This window comes from Nelumbo lutea, chromosome 1 (genome assembly GCF_056320005.1).
Source record: "Nelumbo lutea isolate HS-2025 chromosome 1, American lotus-T2T, whole genome shotgun sequence".
Classification (NCBI taxonomy): domain Eukaryota; kingdom Viridiplantae; phylum Streptophyta; class Magnoliopsida; order Proteales; family Nelumbonaceae; genus Nelumbo; species Nelumbo lutea.
Genome location: NC_142684.1, coordinates 84,624,761 through 84,648,883, shown reverse-complemented (window position 1 = coordinate 84,648,883; position 24,123 = coordinate 84,624,761). Strand labels below are relative to the sequence as shown.

The 24,123-nt window shown below is 39.4% G+C and overlaps 2 protein-coding genes and 1 long non-coding RNA gene across 3 annotated transcripts in view; 2 read left to right on the top strand and 1 right to left on the bottom strand.

Annotated features, from left to right (window-relative positions):
* LOC148875811 (uncharacterized) overlaps window positions 1-3,674 on the top strand; it is a 30,810-nt gene extending 27,136 nt beyond the window's left edge. Inside the window, exons 11-18 of the mRNA XM_088965412.1 lie at window positions 20-82; window positions 916-1,052; window positions 1,156-1,237; window positions 1,647-1,705; window positions 1,816-1,861; window positions 3,026-3,117; window positions 3,201-3,270; window positions 3,355-3,674. Of these exons, the coding sequence (XP_088821538.1) occupies window positions 20-82; window positions 916-1,052; window positions 1,156-1,237; window positions 1,647-1,705; window positions 1,816-1,861; window positions 3,026-3,117; window positions 3,201-3,270; window positions 3,355-3,426 (621 nt within the window). The 3' untranslated portion in view covers window positions 3,427-3,674. The remainder of the gene's footprint in view (window positions 1-19; window positions 83-915; window positions 1,053-1,155; window positions 1,238-1,646; window positions 1,706-1,815; window positions 1,862-3,025; window positions 3,118-3,200; window positions 3,271-3,354) is intronic.
* An 11,620-nt stretch (window positions 3,675-15,294) lies between these two features.
* LOC148875810 (protochlorophyllide reductase-like) lies at window positions 15,295-19,078 on the bottom strand. Its single transcript, XM_088965405.1, has 7 exons — window positions 18,300-19,078; window positions 18,040-18,175; window positions 17,495-17,811; window positions 17,279-17,374; window positions 16,200-16,737; window positions 15,745-16,103; window positions 15,295-15,652 (listed from the first exon to the last, which is right to left on the bottom strand). Exons 3-7 carry the CDS (start codon window positions 17,546-17,548, stop codon window positions 15,497-15,499), a joined length of 1,203 nt encoding a protein of 400 aa, XP_088821531.1. The 5' UTR covers window positions 17,549-17,811; window positions 18,040-18,175; window positions 18,300-19,078; the 3' UTR covers window positions 15,295-15,496.
* Window positions 18,256-19,146, top strand: LOC148875809 (uncharacterized). The gene is made up of 2 exons (XR_016105256.1): window positions 18,256-18,432; window positions 18,984-19,146. It is a non-coding gene; the product is annotated as an uncharacterized LOC148875809 (long non-coding RNA).
* Window positions 19,147-24,123: the final 4,977 nt, after the last annotated feature.

Here is a 24,123-nt window from a genome sequence, read left to right as displayed (position 1 = left end):
TACATTCTTCTGTGTATAGTATGGACGCCCTCTGTATGGAGATGTTTTCGGGGTCCAACAGCAAGAAGAGCCTAACTATGAGGTATTTTATTTTTTGATAGTTGAAATAATTTTATTAATTAGCAATAGACAATAGTACAAAGTCCCCAAGGAAAGGCATGAGTTGCAACCTCTCCGGGCTAGTTAAGTATAGATTTCCAAATTAATAACAACTTACATAGAAGCACAAAAAAGATCTTCCCTATAAACCCCCTGTTTGGTTAAAGCATCAGCCAAAGAATTAGCAGACCTACTAACCCAGTTTACCTCAACTCTCATATTGCTGGTTAACCACTTTATTTTTTTGATGAGATCTTTGTAGCCCCAAATGGTGGTATCCAAGTTTAGGAGCCACCTTGTTACCACCTGAGAGTCCCCTTCAACTAGGGGATGCTCCACCCCAAGCTGGTTGGCGATCTGAATTCTTTGTACTGCAGCAAGGGTTTCTGCCCTTGTGGAATCCCCCACTCCCACCAGTCCTGAGAATAGGGTCTAACTATGAGGTATTTTCCTGTATGCATTTTGTTTGAGCTGGAAAAAAGGATTTTGTAAGACATGAGAAGACTCCTAAAATAAATTCTTATTGAGTCAGATGACTATTTGAGTATTTGATACATTTGAGTAAAATGTAAATGAGTAGTGAATCATTGAATGGACTGTTGAAGGTAGCCAACTGGATTGGTTGGTACATCTCTGGCTGGTTATAGCTGAGACTTGGGATTGATTCCCATCTTCACCAGGATTGGGGGGTCTTGGGGTTTGGCTGAGGGGTTACCCCCTGCTATGTTGTCCTATATATATAAAAAAGAACAGAATGATTGGGCTGTTCTTAGTTGAAATGAGTATTTCTAAACAACAGTATTGATGTGTATTCAGGAAGAACCCGTTGATCGGACCAAGCACTGGGGAGACTTGGAGGAAGAAGAGGAAGAAGAAGAAGAAGAAGAAGAGGAAGAAGAAATAGAGGAAGATGAATTGGAGGCTGGCATCCAATCTGTAGATAGTCTCTCAAGGTACTATGTTTCTTATCTCTGGGCATTGTCATAACAATTTCTAGTAATTGAATTATCACCATTTCTTCTAATCATAAAATATCATCATTTCTTTTTTGTTCAGCACTCCCACTGGGGTGGAGACACCTGATGTCATTGACCTACGAAAGCAACAGAGAAAAGAGCCTGAGAAGCCTCTATACCAGGTGAGTACATCTGCAGCTGAAGTTATCTTCATAAGGGATGCAACTTGGTTGTAAGTTGGGACCAATCTGAATTGAGCTCTGACCTATAACCCAGCTTGGATGCCTGAGGCCAACTGTAAAGTCTCTATCATGATTTATATTTCCATATTCAAATGTTGGAATAGGTTATTTTGTTATAAGATAAAAAAGGAGGTTGCTTACCTGATCAAATTGGACTATGGTTTAACCTAACCTTGTTTTTAACTGGGATCTAGTTAGAGTTCAGTTGGTTTCTTCTTTAGTTTTGTTTGTATTAGCATCCAAACTGATAGAAGCTGTCTGACTTGCATCCCTTTTATATGCGGTTTTCTTGATTTTGTGTTCTTTAAACATTATGCATCTTCTTATTGGTCAAGTTTCCTTCTTCAAGGTACTTGAAGAAAAAGAAGAAAGGATTGCTGCAGGGACCTTGCTTGGAACAACACACACGTATGTATTTTGGGATGAAGCCACGCTCTTCATTATCTCAGATTTAAGTGTTTGTGTTGGTATTTTAATTCTTGTAGATTCTGACAATCTTAGGATTTTCCTGGATGCAGGTATGTTATTGGCACTGGAACCCAGGACAAAACAACTGCAAAGAGGGTAAGCATGTTTGGTGGTTCTTAGACATAAAATTGATTTTCTTGGTAACTACTATGTTTATACTGATAAACCTAGAAGCATCTTGGGGACCTATTATGCACAACAAAATTTAGTATTTTAAACCTGTGAGGGGTAGTGCCATGGATCTTGTTATTGCTTATATTGATTTTTTTTGATCAATAATTGCTTATATTGAATTTCACAAATGCAGAAAGGTATAATCTTCTATTCTCAGTAAAGTCAGTCCCTAGGTATCTAGGGCCATTATGAATTCTGGTTGCTCCCCATGTGTTCTGGATTGTGGAAGGGATGTGTCTATAGAGAAATCTGGATTTCATAGTGATGGATATGGGGTTTATCAATCTTATGGAGCATCTTGTCATTGGCTTCAAGGTTCAAAATATCGATACGCCCGATACGCTGGTAGGGTCGTATCGGGCGAATTGACAACTTTTTTCTTACTTTTTTTGTCTATTTTTTTTTCAAAACCAGTTCAGGGGGGTCGTTTTAGAGCTCCTCCACCCCCTGAACCGGTCAGGCCCCTGATACACCCACTGTAGAGGCGTATCAGAGGGGTCCTGGAATGATATGTATCAGCCGATACGGGCCGCTACTGTGAACCTTGATTGCCTTTTCTTTTTGGATACTGTTTTTTTAATGTACCTTATCTGATCAATTGTCTGACATGTTTGACCTGATTGTGTTTTGTATAAATATCTTTCCATACCAATGTTTTGTATGCTATTATACCGTTTTGCTTAGCCTAGGGTGGACCTGATAGAACCAACCTGATTCGACCTTATTATGTAGGTCTGGGTCTTATATCCTGATTATAATTGGGTTGGCATTGGTTTTGGTTGTTCTGAACTATTTAAGACCTGGACTGACTATATGTCACCACATTGCAAAGATATGCCTCCAGTCTAATGCCTGTCTTTCTCATGGTATACTTGATCAGTTCCTGAATGTCAGAATGTGTTATTAGAAACCTTTCCAGGGTCTGGTTCAGGACTGGTTCTGCATGTTTATTTATTGGTGGCAGACAGGTCTACGCTGACTAGACCAGATAGGACATATTGCATGTTTATTTAATTGCCTTCTTATTGTTGTGTCTTCTTTGCATTGATGCATTGTTTACCGTGTTTCATTAAACTGCTTCTACAGGTTGATCTGCTACGGGGTCAAAAATCAGATAAAGTGGATGTCACTCTACAACCAGAAGAGTTGGAAGTTATGGACAACGTCCTGGCTGCAAAGTAAGAGTCCCGGCTGGCAGTTATTCCTCTAATACTGATTTTCTACGTTAGGTATGATTGTTGACATACAAACCCGTTTGCAGGTATGAAGAAGCACGGGAGGAGGAGAAGTTGCGTAGCCAGCGGGAGGATTTCAGCGACATGGTTGCAGAGGTCTGGCACTTAAAACTTTTGCTTTCTTTTTGTTTGTTGGTTAATTTAATGAAACCAATTACAACAAAGAAGAAATTTGTGCAGAATGAGAAGAAGAGGAAGCGGAAGATGCAGGAAAAGGAAGGAAAGTCAAAGAAGAAGGATTTCAAGTTTTAGTGCGTCTGAAATTTATTCATATTATCAGGTTCAGCTATCCCTACTCTTCATTGTTGGGGAGTGCATCTAATCAGTGACTTAATTCAAACTAACCTCATGTACTCTCCTATGAGTTAAAGGAGTTATTGAAGTGGTGGTCTTTTTACTGTTTCCTTGTAATTTGTCTTCGTTTTCTACAATATTTGTAATGCCTTGAATATTTGAAGTTTAATGCAAAGGAAGCATCTAAGATCTAGCAATTATTAACAGACCCCGAGTTTTAGACTTGAATATACCTTTTAGGCATAGTTTTCAAGGTGCCAAGGGGAGGTGCCTTGTCCCTTAGGTGATGGATTTTCATGTAATAGGTTTGTTCCCTAAGGTTGTCTGGTTTGAAGGAGAAAGGAAGTGAAACCTTTACAAATCTTGTATAGGTTTCCCTGCATTACCTTTTTTTTCCTTCAAACCAAACATAGCCTAAGTTTCACAATCATATTTTCTTAATAACTATCCATAATTTTCATAAGAAAAGTATACTAGAGTATAAGAAAAGGAAGAAAAGAAAATTCAAAAATATAGGGGAACCCTTATTTTTGTTATAGGAATAAAAGAAGTGTGTTGATTGGACAAAATTTTAAGTTATTCCTTACTGGTTCAGGTTTTGAAATCTTTGAGGGTTTAATACAACATTAAGCAATGTTTGTGTTGATTAAGTCTTAACAAATAAAAAAATAATAAAAAGAAAATACAATGAATATTTTAGTTTAATAATGCCTATTTTATAAATATAATCTTAGAAAATTATGAATATAAAAGTATTTTGTAATAGTGTAAAAAACTGCTTGGTCATTGCGTGAGGTGACCCTCCAAGGGTGCCTTCTTGCCCATGTTGCCTAATTTCGGGCTTAAACATACCCAATTTTATATGACAACAAAGATGGAGCTACTCAAAAACAGCGAGATGACGAGGATTAATATCTTTTTGTTTTTCTTTCTTTACATGGTGGTTGCCTAATCTTTCAAGGGAACCTTTCTGCTAATATATATGTTTATCCTTCCGTCTGAACGTGGTAGCCCCTTCCAGTAGGTTGAGCTAAGAGATTTTCTTCCAAGAATTTCGGCATTATTCAGTAAAATGTTCAAAAACTCTCATACCTCTCGAGTCTCGAGGCCAATAAGAGCTTCTAGGTTCCCCAATCCGTCTCTGTTGTACCATTGTTTAAAATATGGAATTTAACCGTTGAATCTATTATCTAGAACCCTCACCTAATAGTGGGGTGGGCATTCAAAATAAGGTCAGTTTTCAACGTAAGTGCTGCAAATGCTATTTAAACTCACAAATGCCGTTGCCCAAGGCACTATTCTGCCCACACAAATATCAATAGGGATTTTAATGGACTACTCAACGATTTTGATTGCGTGGAATTCTTTCAGTGAATATATTTCTTGAAATACCATAAAAATCGGGTTATTGAAGCTCCATGGAGAAAACGTATTGAGTGGTAGAAACTTTACAAAGTAGATAACACCTGACCTAGGTTAGCGTGCAGAAAAGCAGGGTCTTCAAGAATTAAAAGACAGAAACAGACTTGTGCTTTTTGTTTTTTGGGCAAAGGCAGATGGTCGTATGGTGGAAATTCCTTCCTGAAAAAGACGAAATAGGTTTCGTGCTTTTTTCCCCCCAACTTTCTTTCTATAGAATTGGGTTCCTGACTTTCTCCTGCTCTGTTCACAGAATTATGTATTATGTGCATTGGATATTAAAAGCTTCAATTTTGTTCTTTTGTTTTAAACTTTTAAGTACTTAAATTTCTAAATGGGAGAAACCATTTAATGGAGGATTAGGTAGTGTTTGGAACCAATATTGTTTCTTTAGTGACATTTTCTCGAAAAACGCTTTTTCAGGTTTTCTATTTAGTACCATTGCTGTTGCTGCCACAGAGACATTTTTCAATGCCATGTCAACACAATAGTAGAAAAAATGGGAAAACACCAAAATAGGTGTATTTTTAAACCACAACTTTCCTGATTTTCAAGGTGTGATTTGAGAAAATGTTTTTTGGAAAAACAATTAACCAAACAACAAACGTTTTCTCAAAATACGGATTTCTGATGTGGCACTGATGCGATGCCGTTTTTTGAAAAAACTACATTGATGCCAAACGCCTACTAAGCTTGTTTATTTGTTTGGGCAAGTCACTTGTTCAACTCATGTGCTGCTGATGCGTCAGATTATGAGCGGAAGTACAGTATCCAGGGTGCAGGAGATCAGGACTCGATACAAATTTTGTAATTCATATCTTGTTCAACTCATGGGTATTTGACATTGACATTGATGGTGATGTTTCACTATATTTTCATATCTTGGCACAGACGAAAGTTCATATATAATTCAAGTCTTATAAAACAATTATATATTAAATAATACAAAAAAATGTTTCTACGAAATGTTGAGGTATGAAATATCATCGCAAATTCAAAGAGAAAATTAAATATTACCCTGTTTAAAAATGAAAAATACTATCGTCAAGATAGACATTTAAGGCTTATCTTTTAAGAATTGCATGTTAGTACAAATGTAAACAACTCAATAGGGTTTCTGATAATCATTTAAAGTCTTATGCCCAGTTTCATGATTATGAGTACCTATTAGGTTTCTCCTAATACTAAAAGAGATGGGTTAAAATCTTACAGTGAAATCCACGTGGAAGGGTTAATTAAGGTTTTTGGTATGTTTATTGCTGAAAATACCAATTTAGAGAGAGAAGAAACTACAGGTTCTATATTTTTCAAGAGAACTAGAATAACCTTTTCTTGCTTGCAATGAGAAATCATTCCCTTTGCTTGGATTAATAGCATTTCCATCTTTAAATCGTACCAATCAAAACAAACTTCAAGAGATGGATAACTAAAAAGAATAATTCATAAAAATAGGAATAATAAACAAAAAGAATCCATAAAAGAATGAATAATAATAAGAGAGACATGAGCCTAGAATCATACTTGGGCTTCTGCAAATCACTCCTAGATGTAGTTCAAGCAAAACCAATCCTGGTCTTATTATCATAGCAAACAAAAAAAAAAAAAAAAAAACAGGAAGTAATAAGAATGCAAATACAATTCCTAACTAATAAGAAAACGCACTGCCCTTATTAGAAGTGTTCGAAATAGAAAGAAAAATTCTGATCTTCTTAAGTTGATAACCATCAAGAAATTCTTACCAAGATACCCTGATAAACATCAGGACATTCTTATATGAAGCCTATGGAATTCAACTTTCAAACCATAAGCAATGCACAAAATAAGCGAAACAACCAAATAAATGAACTACTGACAAGGTGGATTAAATATGAGCAATTACTAAAAGTGGAAAAAGATGTGAAAAGTTGGAAATTTAAAAGTATAAGGGATCTCAAGTATGGAAGTTAAACAAAATAGCCACCAAACCATTAGTCAATTTTGTAGAATATTTCAGGTCTAATAGGATCAAAAGTTGGAAATTAATGTTCTATACATACCAAACACTATAAAGGTCAAAGCCTCCAAAGGCTATGAGAATTGTCTTTATCGTTCAATTTAATTATGATCGGATGGTGGAGATTTGGGGGAGATTTGGACGGTGGAGATTTGGGGGAGGAGGACAATGACCCAAAACATCGTATGCACATGGTAAATGAGATTTGAATATTTCCACCAAGTCCATAACCCAAACTTTCTACATGTCAAGAATTGAGATATTCTTTAGTTTGTCCATGGCGTTCAGATTTTGGTTATCAAAGATCAGTATTCCCCTAATCCTTGGAAAAATGCAATTTATACAAAGAGAGGTGGAAGAAAGCTCTAGTCCTAGGTGAAGAGAGCTTTTCTTCATTCTCTTTACATGTTTTAATCCTATGAGTGTTTTAAGTCAATATATACCTTCAAATATCAAAGTGTAGGTTTATCAAGAGAGCTCTTTGTTTGTCGAATCCTAGAGTAGAGACACCAAAAACTTTTGCATTAACCAACTACCAAAAGTGAAATTTTTTATTTAAGAACAATGCAATTGAACATGCCCCAGCTGGTTTGATGTGCTTGGATTTTTATTGTTCATTTGTCTTCCTATAGAAGTTTGAAATCCATTACTTCATTAGAGACTTGTGGTGCAAAGTGAATCAATGGGATTGAATTGCATGGTTTAATTTGGTTTCGTTATATTTGTTATTTCTTAGACCATTCTTTCCATTGTACTATACTTTATTTCTGTGCTGAAACAACATCTATTGACCTTTTATAACCAAAACCAAAAGAGCCCCTACCCAGTGCTATATCGGTTTTTTTATATTTGTCCCTCAAATCCACATTGTTCTCACTTGTTCTACATATACTATTACAAATTTTTTGGCCATTGAACAATGAGTGACAAAATTTTCAAATACAATGAGCCATCAATTGTCTGAACTACTACCACCAAAAGTTTTCATTGATGGAGTTGAAGGCTATGTTTGGTGATGAAGTATTTATTTGAACAAGTACTTAATGCTGTTTGGCGACCCCAAAACTAAAGCACTTATACTTATTTTAAGTACCTATTGAGGTTTGGCGAGCCACTTCTTCAAATAAATACTTATTTTTGCAGAAATGATATTTTTAGCCCTTCTTTCACACATTCATATAAATATTGAATTACTCATATTATATTGTATATTTCAAAGGAACTTGCCACATCACTACGTCGAGACACATGAGGATCCACATGTACGCATGTGGAGTGTCACATGGGCCCACATGTGGCATTAACACAGAATAATAATAATGGTGATAATAATAACAAGAATTACAACAACAACAATATACGAAATATAATGAATAATAACATAAATAAATAGTAAATATTGTTAGGGAAATGAAATAAAATGTGTCAATGAACTTTTGATAGGCATTTATTGAAAAGTATTATCTAAGAGCAATTTTTTATAAAATACTTTCACTTTTAACAAACAATTTTTATAAAAAAGTACTTTCAAAATACTTTTATAACATAAGAACCAATAAAAATCATAAATTATATATTATTCCAAAATACAAATATGCACTATGTAAGAAGAAAAAAATATGGAAGAACACCACACGTATAAAATAATAATTAAAAAAAAATGGATATCACCAATTATTCATATTAATATTCCAAAAAATAAAGAAAAATTCGGAAATTACCTATTATTTGTATAATATTCAACAAAAAACGACTACCAAATTATAGTTATTCATACAAACAATTATACAACCAAATACACATACAACATTACATCATTTTTTTGGTTTATATCATTGAAAAATTGAAAAAAAAATCTGTTTTCACCAAAATATTCCAAACAAAGGTAAATAGCCCTTAAATGATCAAGGTTCTAGAATTAGAAAGCCTTACCTATGGTCGCCAACGAGTTTCCAGTGGGTTTTCCATCCTAAAGTTCAGATTTGAATAAAAACAACCGCAGAGAAGAGAACGACCCATGCGTTAAAATACTTGAAAAAACAACGAAATATAGAGATTAGATGCAAGAGGAATGTTTGAAAGTGGAAAACGACCCACCCACCAGTCAGTTTTCAGCCATTTCAGAGGTCATCGGTTGCCCTTTGCTTGATGTCGTCGCTGCACGGCTCGATTTGGGCAAATGGAGGAGGATTTTCACCTTTGTGGGGGCAGTTTGGAAATTGTGAAATGTTTTAAGGGACTATATCGTCCCAATAAATACGAATAAGCACTTGTTGTAAAAGTGCTTAAAAAAGGAACTCCAATGTTGCTTGTTTTTAAAGTTCTTATTTTCGAAATAAACACTTATTCCAGACTTATTTGTAAAGCAAGAATAAGTGCTTATTTTTTACTTATTGTGTAGTCTTAATACTTCTTTTAAGTATTCATTAAAATAAGTGCTTATTATAAATGAAATAAAATAAGTCAGTTTTCTTCAATCTACAAAGGATAATCAAGAAATATCATGGTTTCTAAAATGGACCCGGTGGCCAATTCAACAGTTTGTTTATCAAAATCAACGATTTTAGAGGAAAAAGTGGTTTTGGGGAAAAATGAAACCAGTCAAGTGACTCGTTCCCAGTTTTTCCAGTCCGGCCGTCTAATCCGGTCTGGTTTTAAAAACCATGAGAAATATGATACCTAATGCAACACAAGGTAGGGTCCTAACTCCAACTGAAACTGACAAAAATAAAAAATTAGAAAACATCATTCAGAAAAACGAATCAGAATAGATGGAAACTTTGATACAAATATAAAGAGAGAATCGAAATAGGTAAAAAAAAAAAAACCAGGATTACCAGCCATAACAAAATCATTATTCCCAATCTCCACTTTAAGGTAAGACATGACTTCAAATTTGGATCAAGAATCATCCAAAGCTAGTAATAGTTATCTTCTTGGCTACTTGAGGAGCTTTCATAGGGTGAAGATGGAGATTCTGGTCTTAGGGTTTAAAGAAGCAGAGAATAGGACACAAAGAGCATTCCTTTCCCAAAGTCAAAATACCAGTTCCAGTTCTTTGGGTAATGTTTCCACGAACTTGGAGCAAGCCCTTCACAAGGTCATAAGCAACCACTCAGCACTACAACAAACCATCTCCCCCTTAAACTTGTATACAATCATAGCAAAGAGTAAAGGGGTGGGATTGAATGGGCTACTATTAATAGCATGAATACCAATGTTTTTACGTTTCGTAAATGTGTCAGAAAAAAGATTAACATCTAGAGCTCTAGAGCACTAAACATGACCTGCTCGACCTCTTCCTAGGACATAACCATTTATGGAGGACGTCAACCATATTCAATGAAACATTCTCCTTTATATATATATATATATATATATTGATCAATAGTAATGTGTTACTTTCCATAAGGATTTGTCATTTTATGATTTGTGATAAAGCAGTGATTCGGGTGGGTCATTGAAAACTGGTTGAGTTTTTGAAATCCAGATGGTTTTCAATGATTCTTATGGGTTTTTGATGGATCAGTCGATTTTTTAGAAACTTGAATAATTGTTGGGTGTTAAAAGAAAAACAAAAATAGCCATTAGTTCTTGATTTTATGATCTGACCATCTAATCAGGTCTAGGTTTAAAGTATCAATATGAAGGGATGAGAGATCCATCATATGGATAGCTAAACCCTGCAAGTAGGTAGGGTAAAATTTTAAAATTTTTTCTCTCCCATATGGGAATCACATTCCCTGTTTTGGAAAACTGCATTTTCAAGGATCAATTTTGAACCCCAAACCAGACCAGATCTGAAACCAAAAGGTAGGATAGGGATGTACCTGATACGAAGTAACAGTAATTCTCAACAAATGTGTTCACGCCCAAGAAAAACGCCAAAGACTGCTCCCACTGAAGATGACACAGCGTAGGGTGGAGCAGAATCAGCAGGTGGTTCTTTAGCAAGAATCGAACTCTTCAGCAAGAATTCGATGGAGGGTGAGTAAGCACGACTTCAGATAAGTTTTTCACCAAAACTGATATCAAGAACACTTCTTGATCGCTCCTACAGGTGGAGATCGGACTAACTATGGCGGTAGCAAGAGAAGAAGGCAAGAGCAGAAGATGGCGTCAGTCCAACTACAACTGTCTTCTCTCTTGTATCAGTAGTCTGATTGGGTGTAGAAGGGTTCGCCCTTCTCTATTTATAGCTTTAAAGAGAGCTTCTCCTAATCCCATTAGGAGTTTCCTAATACAAATCTTATTTGAATCTAGACTCTCTTTAAGAGATACGGATAAATCCTTATCTTATACGTAGATAAAGATCAGCCCTCCTAATCTTATTAGGAGTTTCATAATCCAAATCTTTATTTGGATCTGGACTCTCTGAGTATATAGGGATAACTCGTTGTCCTATCTGCTAGTCTAAATCCCAGAACCACCATTTCTTTAAATAATCATATTATACCAGTTCGAATTGGGCTTTAGGCCCATTAAGTCAATGTGCTCACATATCCTCAAAACTGTTGCCTAGTTGGGTATCCTTGTATGGCGTGAGACCCAAACATTGATCTACACATCAGCCACATGGGTTCAACACAACATCTGTTACAAGGTCTGGCCGAATTCACTGTAGGAAACAGTGAACCCTTGAGTCCATCACCATGGGCTCTTAATGGGCCCAACACTTATACTAAGTGGTCCCTGGGTCAAGCCACCTTATAAAAACCCAAGAATTGTGGGTAGATGCAAGATTAGCCCATCAGGTATTACCCTAAATGGTCTTACACTTAACCTCTCAGCCCATAATGATCAAATACTGCCTGACAAGAGATGACCTCTCCCTTGGCTGCAAGGAACAGTTTTGCACTCTCTACTCACATAGATCCCGGGAATTAAAACCTTTTGCAAATATTTTGAAACTATAATATATATATATATATATATATATATATATATATATGTGTGTGTGTGTGTGTGTGTGTGTGTGTGTGTGTGTGTGTGTGTGTATCTCTATATAAATATATTTTGCAAAACAAATTTCAACGGTTGAAATCGGCTGCTGGCAGCTTTGGTTTCCATCAGAAAGAGTGCATCCCTGATCATTCACTTTGTCTGACAAAGGTGCTGATCCTATCACTATGATCACCCACTCAGATGAATTCTCGAACTGTCACAACATACCCAGGTTTTGACCCTCTCTAAGGATCTCACTGATTGGCATATCAAAGGCAGTCCAATTCGACACATAATGCAGTATCATAATCGAGTCTAGGGGTCAGGTGTAACATTCCAGTTTTGCCTATCTATCTCCAAGGTCCAGGGCAATACTGGAATTCTGGTCCAGTTCAGGGTTTCAAGAAAATCCACACTGCATGCACCTCAGGTCTTACCCTAACAGCTGAGACAAGCTACCCCAACCAACTTGGCGGCACATCAGTATTAGCCTTGGCATGATAAATCTCCCCAGATCTATCCAACGGCTGTGAAGATTCTAAACTAACACGAATCTCATACGTATACAATTTAAGGGTATTACATAGAAACACACTATGATAACATGAATCAAATATGTACTTTATTCATTTACATTAAATGTCATAATGGACATCATTCTGATTGGAGCTAAGGGCATACACTATCTAACACGATATACATCATATTGCATCTTGTGTATCATATTGGTATAAAATATCACTGAAATTTGAAATATTAAGGCCCTATTCGTTTAACCTGGGTAAATGTATTTATCCGAATAAGTGTTACCTATGAAAACATTAACATGTAAGTACATTTGCCTTTTTTTGTTAGATAAGTAAGTGATTAAATTTTCTAAAGGACCTCTAGTTTTTTTTATTTTTTTTAATTCTAGTAAAGACATTAGTCGTACCACTCGTACAAAGTTTTGTCAATTTTCCTTTCCATGACCAAGGTAATTTACCCACCTATCTCCTAGGTGGGTAAAACTTTCCTTGCCAAAAAAACTTTCCTTGGGTAAAACATTATTCAAGGGAAATTTTTATTTCCATGAAGCCCACATTTCACTAGTAAAACAACATGGGAAAGTTGATCAACTTTTCTATTGACCAACTTTTCTCCCAAACTTGCTCTCAAATGTACAGGGCCTAGGAGCTAGGGAATATTAACAGTTTGAATTGGTAATATCATCCCTAATAAGTGCATCTATAAATATTAAATTAAAAATAATAAAAAAGAGTGACCTATTGATATGCAATTTTTTCTATCACATGTGTAGGGGTGGCAATTGGACCGGATTTGGTCCAATTTCATTTAATCCAAAATGGGTCCATTACAAATGGACAGGGTCCAATCCAATCCAATGAATATTGTTGACCATTTTAGACCGGTCCAATTCAATGTCTTGACCGTCCAATCTGTTCAAATTTGTTAGAATTTAGATTAATTCTAACCCAAACCTGGTCCATTGACACCTATATTCTTAACTTCTATCAATGGACCAAATATTGGCTCAATCCAACCCAATCCAATATAAATTCATTATGGATGGACCAGGTCCAATCCAATTTAACAAATATTTTTGAATCATTTAGTCTGGAGACTCTGGATTGGTTTAATTCAATATGTCTTATTGGTCCATCCAATCCGTTCAAATTGATTTTAGTTTGAACAGGGTCCAATCCAAAACCAGTCCATTGATATCACTGCCAGCATGTTGATATTTTAAACCTTGAATCTTACAATAGAAATCTCTATAAGAGTAATCTCTATTGCCTACCTTGAGCACTTACATTTCTAATTTCTTGTCGGAAGAGTTTGTTTACTACATTGTATCCAACAATAGTGTAATTATTAATATGCATGCTTAGGGGCTTTGCTTTTACTGGTGCTTATGTCATGTAGGCAGGTTCAAAGTATTGGAAATGTAGAGCTCTCCCTCGCTGGGTCTACCTTTGTTTGTTTTCTTTTTTATTCTAAAGCAATGTATTGGAAATGTAATGGGAATGGATCTACTGCTAGGCACCAGCAAAAGCATGTTTATACATTGACAGCGTGGCACCCAGTTACTCAATGAACATCCTATTTATTGGGGACATTAGGGAGATGTTCCCGATGTATGGATGGATGTCCTGCTGTCGCTTTGGTGAGTCATTGTTACTTCATTTTTTTTCCTTTAAAAATGAATCAGTATAGACATAAATAAAAGAGAAAACAAACACAAATAGCATGGTGGATCAATGGTAGTGTTATTTTTCATTAGGATGTTCGAACCTTGTTATTGTCATTTTATGTTTTGTGATAAAGCAGCATTTGGGTGGGTCATTGAAAACAGGTTGAGTTTTTGAAATTCAGATGGTTTTCAATTATTCTCACAGGTTTCTGATGGATCAGTCAATATTCTAGAAACTTCAAAAGACTGGTGTTATAGAGGAAAAAAAAGCATATCAGCCATCATAGCCTTGCATTGGGAATATCTCGTAATGAAATAAAGCATAGAAGTACAGAGATATACCTGATGCAAGGCTATGGAAGCTGTTCGAACGGATTTTAGCAGTTTGAATTGGTATAAAAAATCACTGAAATTTGAAATATTAAGAGCTAGGAGATATTAACAGTTTGAATTGTTAATACTAATAACCCAAATAAGCGTATCTGTAAATATCAATCGACCTATTGGTATGCAGTTTTTTAGTGTCATGGGTGTTGATATTTTAAACCTTGAGTCTTACAATGGGATCTTTGCCTACCTTGGGCGTTTACATTTTATCCAACAATGGTGAGATTATTAACATGCGTGCTTAGGGGCTTTACTTTTACTGGTGCTGATCTCATCTGAGCCCAAAGTTCGAAGTATTGGAAATGGAATGGGAACGGATCTGCTGCCAGGCGTCAGCAAAAGCATGTTACTACATTGACATCATGGCATCCAGCCACTCATTGGTAACATCTCGTTGTTCATTGGGAAGATGTTCCTGATGTGCAGTCGGATGTCCTGCTGTCACTGTATTCACATGTTTTTTGCTGGTAGCAGAAATGGAATTTGAAGAGACATTAAGGTGCCCTTTGGATATGCATGGATATAGTGGGAAAAGTAAGATGCGTATGAATGGGCTATGAAAACTCAAATAAATAAGAGTTTTTTTAAATGACTACAAATAAGCCATAAGCACATAAGAAACAAATACTTCAGTAGTTCATTAAATGTGTGAACTATTGGGGCACACTTGGTAAAGGCTCCTGGACCTGTTTCCAGTAGTTGCTCATCTGCAACTCTTCCATGGACGAGAATTTGGAAATTCCTTCTATTGAATTTGTATCTTGAGGTAAAGTGGTTCAAGAATCAAGTTAGAGTTTGTTTCGATCCATATGGAAGTTTGTATCTTTAGCTAAAGTGGTTCAAGAAGAGTTGGTTTCCTTTTTGATTCAGGGTGCTTGATGCTTCCACCTTTTGTAGAATGAATAACTAATTTTATTTTCTCCAAGTAACTCAAGATTTTCTAATTGTATACAAGGAGGCTGAACGTACAACAACAGCAAAACATCCAAACCCTGGGGGTGGATAACTCATTTTGTACCCAGTTGTTTCTTGATCTCCTATCCCATGGCAAATATATGTCAGCAGTAAGAACCTTTTCTTTGGGTGCTCATTCAAGCCAAACCAACAAGCTTCTCACTGATCTCCCACACCTTGCGCGCCTTGTCTGCATTGCTAGCTTCTTGTGAGAGCTGGTTCTCAAAGGAGGCCGAGTCCTTGTTCCAGCTCCAGTATACACCTGACTTGGTCAGACTTGGATCACTCACCACCTGAATCAAAAACACAGCTACTGAGTACACATATCACGGTTAACTGTATTTGTAAATTTGTACTTGTTATTATTTTTGGATGTTCTCCTGACCTGTGCAAGCCTTTTGCCTGCTTCTTCTTCTGAGACATAGCCCTTTGTGATGTACTTTTGGAAGGGAGGGAAGAGGAGCCTAAACAAGGGGATGTGCTCTCTAAATAAACCAGTTGTAGCAATGCAACCAGGGTAGAGGGAAGCAAATGCAATTCCAGTCTCCTCATGGTAACGCCTGTGGAATTCCTGCATGGTAAGCATGTTGCAGACTTTGCTGTCCTTGTAGGCCTTGGCACCGTCAAACTCTCCCCCATCAATCATGCTTGAGCTGTTGATTCCATTCAAGCCTCCTGCAAGTCCCCTAAGGTCTCCAAGGTTAGCTTTAGGGGGGACATTCCCAGCCAAGGTGTTTGTGTTCCCTGTGAGTTCACAGCAATCACAACTAGATTTAGTACATTTGTTATCACTGGATGGTTGATAAAGACAGAAATTTTTAAAGATGCCTGGTAAAAAACCTGTAATTGATCCAACAATAATGAGTCGCCTAGATGGGTAGTCTGACTGCTTGAGGTCATCCAACAGCAAACGAGAGAGAAGGAAATGTCCAAGGTGGTTAGTCCCAACACTGAGTTCAAACCCTTCAGCAGTGAAAGTAGGCTCCTTAGCTGTGGGTAGGTAGACGGCTGCATTGCAGACTACCACATCAAGTGGCTTGCCTGATCGCCTGAAGTTATCTACAAACTGCCGGACACTATCGAGGGATGCAAGATCAAGGTGCATCACAGTGTAGTTCTCTTTAGCAATGCCAACCGCCTTGGCAGCTTTCTCTGCCTTCAGAAAATTTCTGCAGCCCATTATTACATGCCACTTCCCTGTTTCAGCTAGAGCTTTGGCTGTGGCTAGTCCCAGACCTGATGAGGCTCCAGTGATTAGCACATTCCCCTTTCTCAGCGTTTTCTTCCCTTCCTGTGCAGCCTGGTTCATTGATGGAGTTGTAACTGCTGTCTGGGCTCTGATGGGTCCAATTGATAACTTTCCTTGGCTGAATTCCATCTGCAAGTTTAGCTCATTGACGATATGAGTAAACAGACTAAGGGAGTAAACTTCAACTAAGAAGGAACAATACAATTGAAAACATGAACTGATGAACAAAAGGAATTATAGTCCAAATGAGAAGAACAATACAGGCATGAAATAGCAGTGATCATCCAAAGCTCATAACATGTAACTACATTTAACACTGCGGCAGTCCATTAATTACTTATTTCCACAAAAAGCTATCTATACATACAAACTAAAGATTAATATACAATCCTTTGGCCTATTAAACCGTTTTGGTTTTAGGAAGTCTTATTTATTTATTCACCATTAGTTCTCAGAAACTGCGGCAGTCCATTAACAACATACACGCAAGTACTTGTCTAAGAGGATTAAATCAATATACTGTGAAACAAACTTTGGGTGAGTTGGAAGGAAACAATACCTTACATTCCTCTTTCGGAACTTCAGTAAAAAAAATTAAAACCAATTCATTGTCTAAACAAACACAACAGAACAAACAATGAAATCAAAAGAAGCGAGTGGGGCTCTGTACCTTTGTTCTCGCTGTGGGGTTAGAATCAAATTTGAGATGGTCTGAGAGAGAAGCCCCAAAGAACACTGTGTCTTTAAGAGATGCATTAGACTTTGCCTGCCAAGATTAGAGAAAGAAAACAAGACGGGTCAAAGAAGGAAACAGAAAACTATGATTTAGAGGGTGCCTAGAAAGAATGTAAGAAGCATCTAACAAATGGGTCTATGACTAACATACCTCTTTGTGCACAGAGAGAGCAGATGGAAGAAGAGCAGCTGCCTGGAGAGCCATTGGGCACAAAGATTGAAGATGCGAGTGCTTGGTTCAGAGTGTTGTGAGCTTGTCAAGGGCAACCCAATTGGGATGGTTTAGCTCGAGAGGAGTGTCTGAACTTTTGGGAGATTAGATTAGATGGGCTTTATATATAGTGCCTACTGTGTAGTTTGGATGTCGAAAGCAGAAGGATAAGGTAATTATTGGCCGCTGAGACAGCCACATCAACCACCACTGCCAATCACATTTTAGGCTTCGGATTTCTTCCGATACCTGTGAGGCTGTGACGGATATTTCCTGGTTATTTGTCAAAACAAAAACATAAAAAAAATCGGAAAATACGGATAGGCCCATTGAAAATTTCTGAATTCCATTCTAAACCTATAAAAATTTAAAATGTCAAATACCCCATTCTATACATAAATGCTCCGTCTTTTGACACGGACACACGGTGAAATCTGAAATGTGGTGGTTTGAGGAGGGGGATAAGCGGACAAGCAGACACTTACTTCTCCATCACCTTCAGCTTCAATTCTGTGTTCTCTTTCGTGTTCACATCTGCTCCCAGCGCCCCACAAATGAGGTCGGATTTCCTGCACTCGATCGTAACACGTCATGCTTTGTATGACCCTCCAGCTCACCTGTCTGAGAAATTTAAACGGCCCATTATACTTTTATAGTAGTAATAATAATAAAATAAAATAAAATAGAAAAAAACAATTCGAGAGTTAGGAGAGAACAAGGCAAAGAACTCTTTTGCAGACCGAACCTCAGAGCTGCACAAACACCATAAACGATTGTAGACCGCCCTTTCATCTTCAAGCATTGACATGCGGCAGGAATTTTATTTTAAACTGTTAAGTAGCATTGGGAAGTCTCATCGCTCCTTCCGCATCTATTAGGTAGGGATCAAGCCTCCATGAATAACTTATTAATTTCTTTAGAAAAGTTTCATTGCTTGATGCACCATTTCGTTTCTCAACTCTTGATTTCTTTTTCCTTTTCTTTTTTTTTTTCTAATCTTTTTTTTTTTTCATATTTGAGTTTCTTTTGTGGTTTACTTGTATTTTGATATTGGTGATCGGTCTACTCTGTAATGTTTTAAACTTTTTGATCTATTGTTGGCCGTTCTTTTCAAAATAGGTTTAAAGACTTTATTTCTATCTTATTAATTCATAAAAAATCTTTTGGGTTATTTCTATGTGGAAAATATTTATTCAAGTATTTCATATATGTTTTTGTTTAACTTGAGAAAAAAACCCGCTTGAATTTGGTAATAGGGGGATTTTACATTTTAGATTGCTTGAATTTTTTTTCAACAATAGAGGTGTTAATCAAGGTGTTTTAGGCTACCTGTATTGTTATTTTGACTATGTACAGTTCAGTTTGCTAATTATAATTAACAACTGATCAGTCTTGGACTTTCAGTAGCTTTGTTGTTATGGCTGTTCAGGTTCGTTGGTTCAGAGATGACGATGGAGGGAGGAACAAAGAGGATGGAGAAAGAGATTAAGAGAGAAAGAAAGAAAGGGATAGGGAGAGGGCATTAGAAAAGAAAGAAAATTCTTTTTCTGTTTCCTACTTTAAAAGAAGCAAACCATCACTTTAGCTGAAACGTGACGTGTTACAATTTTATTGGGAATGGAATGCACCACGGCACACACCAAACAAGTGCAAACGCCCCACATGCTCTGTTTCGAGTCCATTATCTCTTCTTCAGACAATCAGACGGACCTCTTTCATGAAAACCCATTTTCAACTTGATTCTTGACCAGTTGACCGCGGTTGTCATCGCATCGAGTGTTCGTACCACTAGGACACCTAGTTAGATTGATTGTTGTTTGTTGAATGACTGACCGATCTCAGAACAAACGATCACGATCACAATCAGGATGGGTTTCCAATCACAATCCAATCCAACCCTCCATCCTGCAACCACCACTGGCCTAGGCTATCGTAGTCTAGTCTCTCTCGTTCATACTACATCAAATCATCTTCTTATTTCAAGGCCAAGGCATAAACCCGAAACAAGTGTTTATTATGAGAATAAATACTTTTCGACAAGTCCAAATTTTATATTTATTCTAATAAATACTTTTTCACTAAACACTTTTAACTACTTATTAGAATTAACATTTATTCAATGCACTCCCAAAACTAGCCCAAATCCAATTAGCGTATTTCAATTTTTCTTTTCAAGAATCAAGATCAATAATCGCCTTTATCCAGACTCGAGCCCAAATTTCAGTACTGGGCTCGCCGAAGATGTGGGGTTCTGAGCCCAAATCTATCAAAGAATTGGGCTTGATAACAGGTAATGGGCAAATACTAAATACAGCTGGGGGGGTGATATGCGTCCATGTGAGTTCAAGGTGGGTACCACCAAGTACCAGCAACTACCAACCCATCAAATAGGTGTTTTGGATTCCAAATCATATTTTATGTTTTACCTCCATTTCTCTGAGATATGTTCTTGTGTAGCAAGAGCCATGCCACAACCCAGGGGCATTCCAATGGACGCTTGGATGGGCTTTTATTCAGTGGTGATGTGATGATTAAGTTGGATGGGATTTATTCAAGTTCGCGTGAACCCATCAATCACGTTCGACCACGTCATCTAGGGGAAAAGAAGCATAACGTTAACGGTGTTAACATGGAACAGAAACCGACCACCGAACCCTACCCACACACCACAGCAAGTGATCCGACCCAGCGGCCATCGGCGGCGACGGCGAGAACTTTGGCAATACATTTCCTGGCCTCCTCTTATTCTTCTTCTTACAAGGGGCTTATTGTGTTCTCTTTTCAACAGAAATCACCCACTTGTCACGGGGATAATTCTACAGCGGAAGAAACCCGTGCAGCGTCCTGGCCAAGGTAGGCCAGGACAAGCCTTTGTGCGCTTAGAGGCTAGGAGTTGCCCGATGGGATGGCTCCACCAAAGTCAGTAGCACTGGATCATGACCTCAAGTCCAATGGCCGGGGCACTCTTCTGGCTCAGACCGATCCATGGGAGGCGCCGCTTACGTGCTAAAGGGGGACAACCATCATGGAAGGCGACCATGCGCCGATGAGGTAACTTGGCACCGATGTGTAGGGTCTCCTGTATGCCGATGATGACAGGCACCTGTGTGCCATGATGGTAGGCAACCGCTTGGGCCGGAACCCACCCGTGCGCTAGGGGCAACGGGATAGCTCAATCAGCTTGGGCAAGGGGCTGGCGAGGTGTAGGGACATGTTTGAGCCAGGCTCGCGTGCCAAGCCTCCCTTGAGTGTCGGCAGCGCAGTGCCGGTCCAACACTGTCCCCATGAGCTAGTGTGCGCCCATGAGGAACCCTGGTAGCCATGCTAGCCGTTAACCAGGGCCGCCCCGCAAGGGGATGATGGTCTAGGAGTGCCAAGGTTAGGCACCCAAGGAGGTCGACCACCCCTCCTCAAAGAGTACGTTAAGCTTTCGGTGGTCTGCCTGAAGATGACATCAGTTATCCCAAAAGTCTTACAGGCGAAAATGACGGGCATGTCCCTAACGTAAGCCTGCCAAGCGTAGGCAAGGCTAAGCCTGCTTTGAACCGTAACAGGCTCCCCCACTCAATCCATTGTTGTCCTCGACAATGGGTCTTCCTCGTGAATGGGCGTCTGTGTCCCGCGCCATCCACTTCCTTGCCAGTTCCAGGGCTCGTCTGGCTAGCCCGGGTCTTGCCTATATTGGTGTCCATTTATGGGGATGGAACCATTTCACCATGCCGGCCTGCCTGGACTTCACCCCAGTGTCGAGGTTACTCAAACCGCGCAATGGCTATGCCGTTGAATTGTGAAAGAAGGGCCCTCGAAGAAATGTGTGTGGTGCTTCGCGGAGGTCCACCCCATGTATCATCTTACCTCAAGGCTCAACCGTCTTCTTGGTAGCTTTTCAGTGATGCTACCGAACACGTTGATAGGTCTACTCCTCATGTTGGCGATGACCTGGGTACCCTTTCACCATGCTGGCCTGCAGACTTCACCTCGCCCTGTGCGGGTTACTCAAACCTAGCCATGGCTTATGCTCTCCTGGGCCCTCGAAACTACGCTTCGCCTCGCCGACTCGGGCTACATCTTCACTCCGAGGGGGCCCCACTGCTGCTGCCTCAAGGAGACTTGACCGCTTCAAACGCGAGTGTGGCAACTTTTACCCATGAGTTGCCGAACATGCACTCTCCTTGTGATAAGCTTCTGCTGCTGCGAGTGTTCAACCTGAAAGCTGAGCATGTCCACCTGATACTTTGCCGGTGTAGGGCCGGCTAGCGTAACCACATTCCTAACAAGGCCCACGCGTCTGCCCCCGCATGAGGACAACAACCAATGCGTCTGCACCCGCAAGGAAAGCTGTTTTAGGGTCATTGGAATGGGAACGCGAACATTGAATGGCCTCTTGATAGGCCTGATAAACAATCTGCTCGGGCAGTGTACCCACATTCCCATCAAGGCTCACACGTCTGCCACCGCATGAGGACAACAACCAGAGCGTCTGCAACCGCAAGGGAAGCTGTTTTAGTGTCATTGGAATGGGGCCACAAACTATGAAATGGCCTCTTGCCAGGCCTGATCTGAATTATGCTTGATCCTGGGTGGAGGTGACTAGGAACCGCACCCCACCAAATGCTGCTTGTCGAAATGACCGCTTCAATTGGCTCTGGGCTAATCTGCTGAAAACCAACTGCGGCTGCAACTGGCCAACTTGCTCTGATACCAACTGTCACGGGGATAATTCTACAGCGGAAGAAACCCGTGCGGCGTCCTGGCCAAGGCAGGCCAGGACAAGCCTTTGTGCGCTTAGAGGCTAGGAGTTGCCCGATGGGATGGCTCCACCAAAGTCAGTAGCACTGGATCATGACCTCAAGTCCAATGGCCGGGGCACTCTTCTGGCTCAGACCGGTCCATGGGAGGCGCCGCTTACGTGCTAAAGGGGGACAACCATCATGGAAGGCGACCATGCGCCGATGAGGTGACTTGGCACCGACGTGTAGGGTCTCCTGTATGCCGATGATGACAGGCACCTGTGTGCCATGATGGTAGGCAACCGCTTGGGCCGGAACCCACCCGTGCGCTAGGGGCAACGGGATAGCTCAATCAGCTTGGGCAAGGGGCTGGCGAGGTGTAGGGACATGCTTGAGCCAGGCCCGCGTGCCAAGCCTCCCTTGAGTGTCGACAGCGCAGTGCCGGTCCAACACTGTCCCCATGAGCTAGTGTGCGCCCATGAGGAACCCTGGTAGCCATGCTAGCCGTTAACCAGGGCCGCCCCGCAAGGGGATGATGGTCTAGGAGTGCCAAGGTTAGGCACCCAAGGAGGTCGACCACCCCTCCTCAAAGAGTACGTTAAGCTTTCGGTGGTCTACCTGAAGATGACATCAGTTATCCCAAAAGTCTTACAAGCGAAAATGACGGGCATGTCCCTAACGTAAGCCTGCCAAGCGTAGGCAAGGCTAAGCCTGCTTTGAACCGTAACACACCGGCGATATGTTCTCTCACATGCCATCTATTTATTCTTTTCAATCCCATCTATCTTCTACCTTGTATAAAAGCCCCACTTCTCTATCCCCCTACTCTCTTCCTCTCTCTCTTTCTGTATCCCCCCTCTCTCAACTCTCAATCAAACAAACTACTAGTTATTTTTCTCTGTTGATCAACCTCTTCCATTTTCGGGAATGGATGCTAATGATAGAAGTTGTAGCTCCGGAACTCAAAGTGAAGAAGAGATAGACCTGAGGAGGGGTCCATGGACTGTTGAAGAGGATCTCATACTCATTAATTACGTTGCCTACCATGGCGAAGGTCGCTGGAACTCCCTTGCTCGATGCTCAGGTATATATTACAATCAATCAAGCTCACTGTTTTTTCAGTTTCTTTCTTTTCCTTTTTAATTTGTCTCTGGTTTAAAACAGGGCGTGTTGAAGCCTGGGATTGATTTGAAAGCCAAGAGTTTCTAGCTAGATCCAAAGTCCATGAGCAAAATAAATAAATTAAAAAAAAAGGGCAAGAGAGAAATGATTAAACATTCAGAATGGCATAAAAAATCGAGGGTCTAAATGCTGATTTCGGTACTCAAAGCAGCAGTTTGTTCTTTTTCGGAAAGAAGAGACCAGCCAACTTTGGTTCAGAGAATATGCATGTAGTTGATCAATCACGACCAGCAGAGAGAAGAAGAAGAAGAAGACGACTTATCGCAGGAGCTCTCGCTGTTGCCGCTGGTTCGATGGCCGGTTTTTGTCTGGTGAACGGCCAAACCCATGTTAACACTGTTAACATTATACTTTATTTCCTAGACGATGTGGTTCAACGAACGTGATTGGAGCCTGGAGGGTTCACGTGTCCAGTGCACAGAACGCGGATTCGCTTTATTCTATGGCTAGAGTTACATGTTGGTCCGGTAACTAATGGGCCTTAAAATTAGAACCACACATTCCCGCCGGCTGAAATATGCAGCTCAAGCCTGGCCTTTGTGTCAATTGTCATCTCGCCTTTAATATTGGAATTTGTAGAGAGATAATGCTTTTTTGTTAATTTGAAGAGTAATAAAGAAGGGGTTTATATACAACAAAAGTGAGGAAGAAAGGAAA

Bases quoted from the DNA above. Each gene is read 5' to 3' on its own strand.
- LOC148875810 (XM_088965405.1), bottom strand. From the start codon at position 17,548: ATGGCTCTCCAGGCAGCTGCTCTTCTTCCATCTGCTCTCTCTGTGCAC. The intron at 17,375-17,494 runs GTATGTTAGTCA...TAATCTTGGCAG, and splicing joins CTCTCTCTGTGCACAAAGAG to GCAAAGTCTAATGCATCTCT. The intron at 15,653-15,744 runs GTCAGGAGAACA...TTTTTGATTCAG, and splicing joins CAGGCAAAAGGCTTGCACAG to GTGGTGAGTGATCCAAGTCT.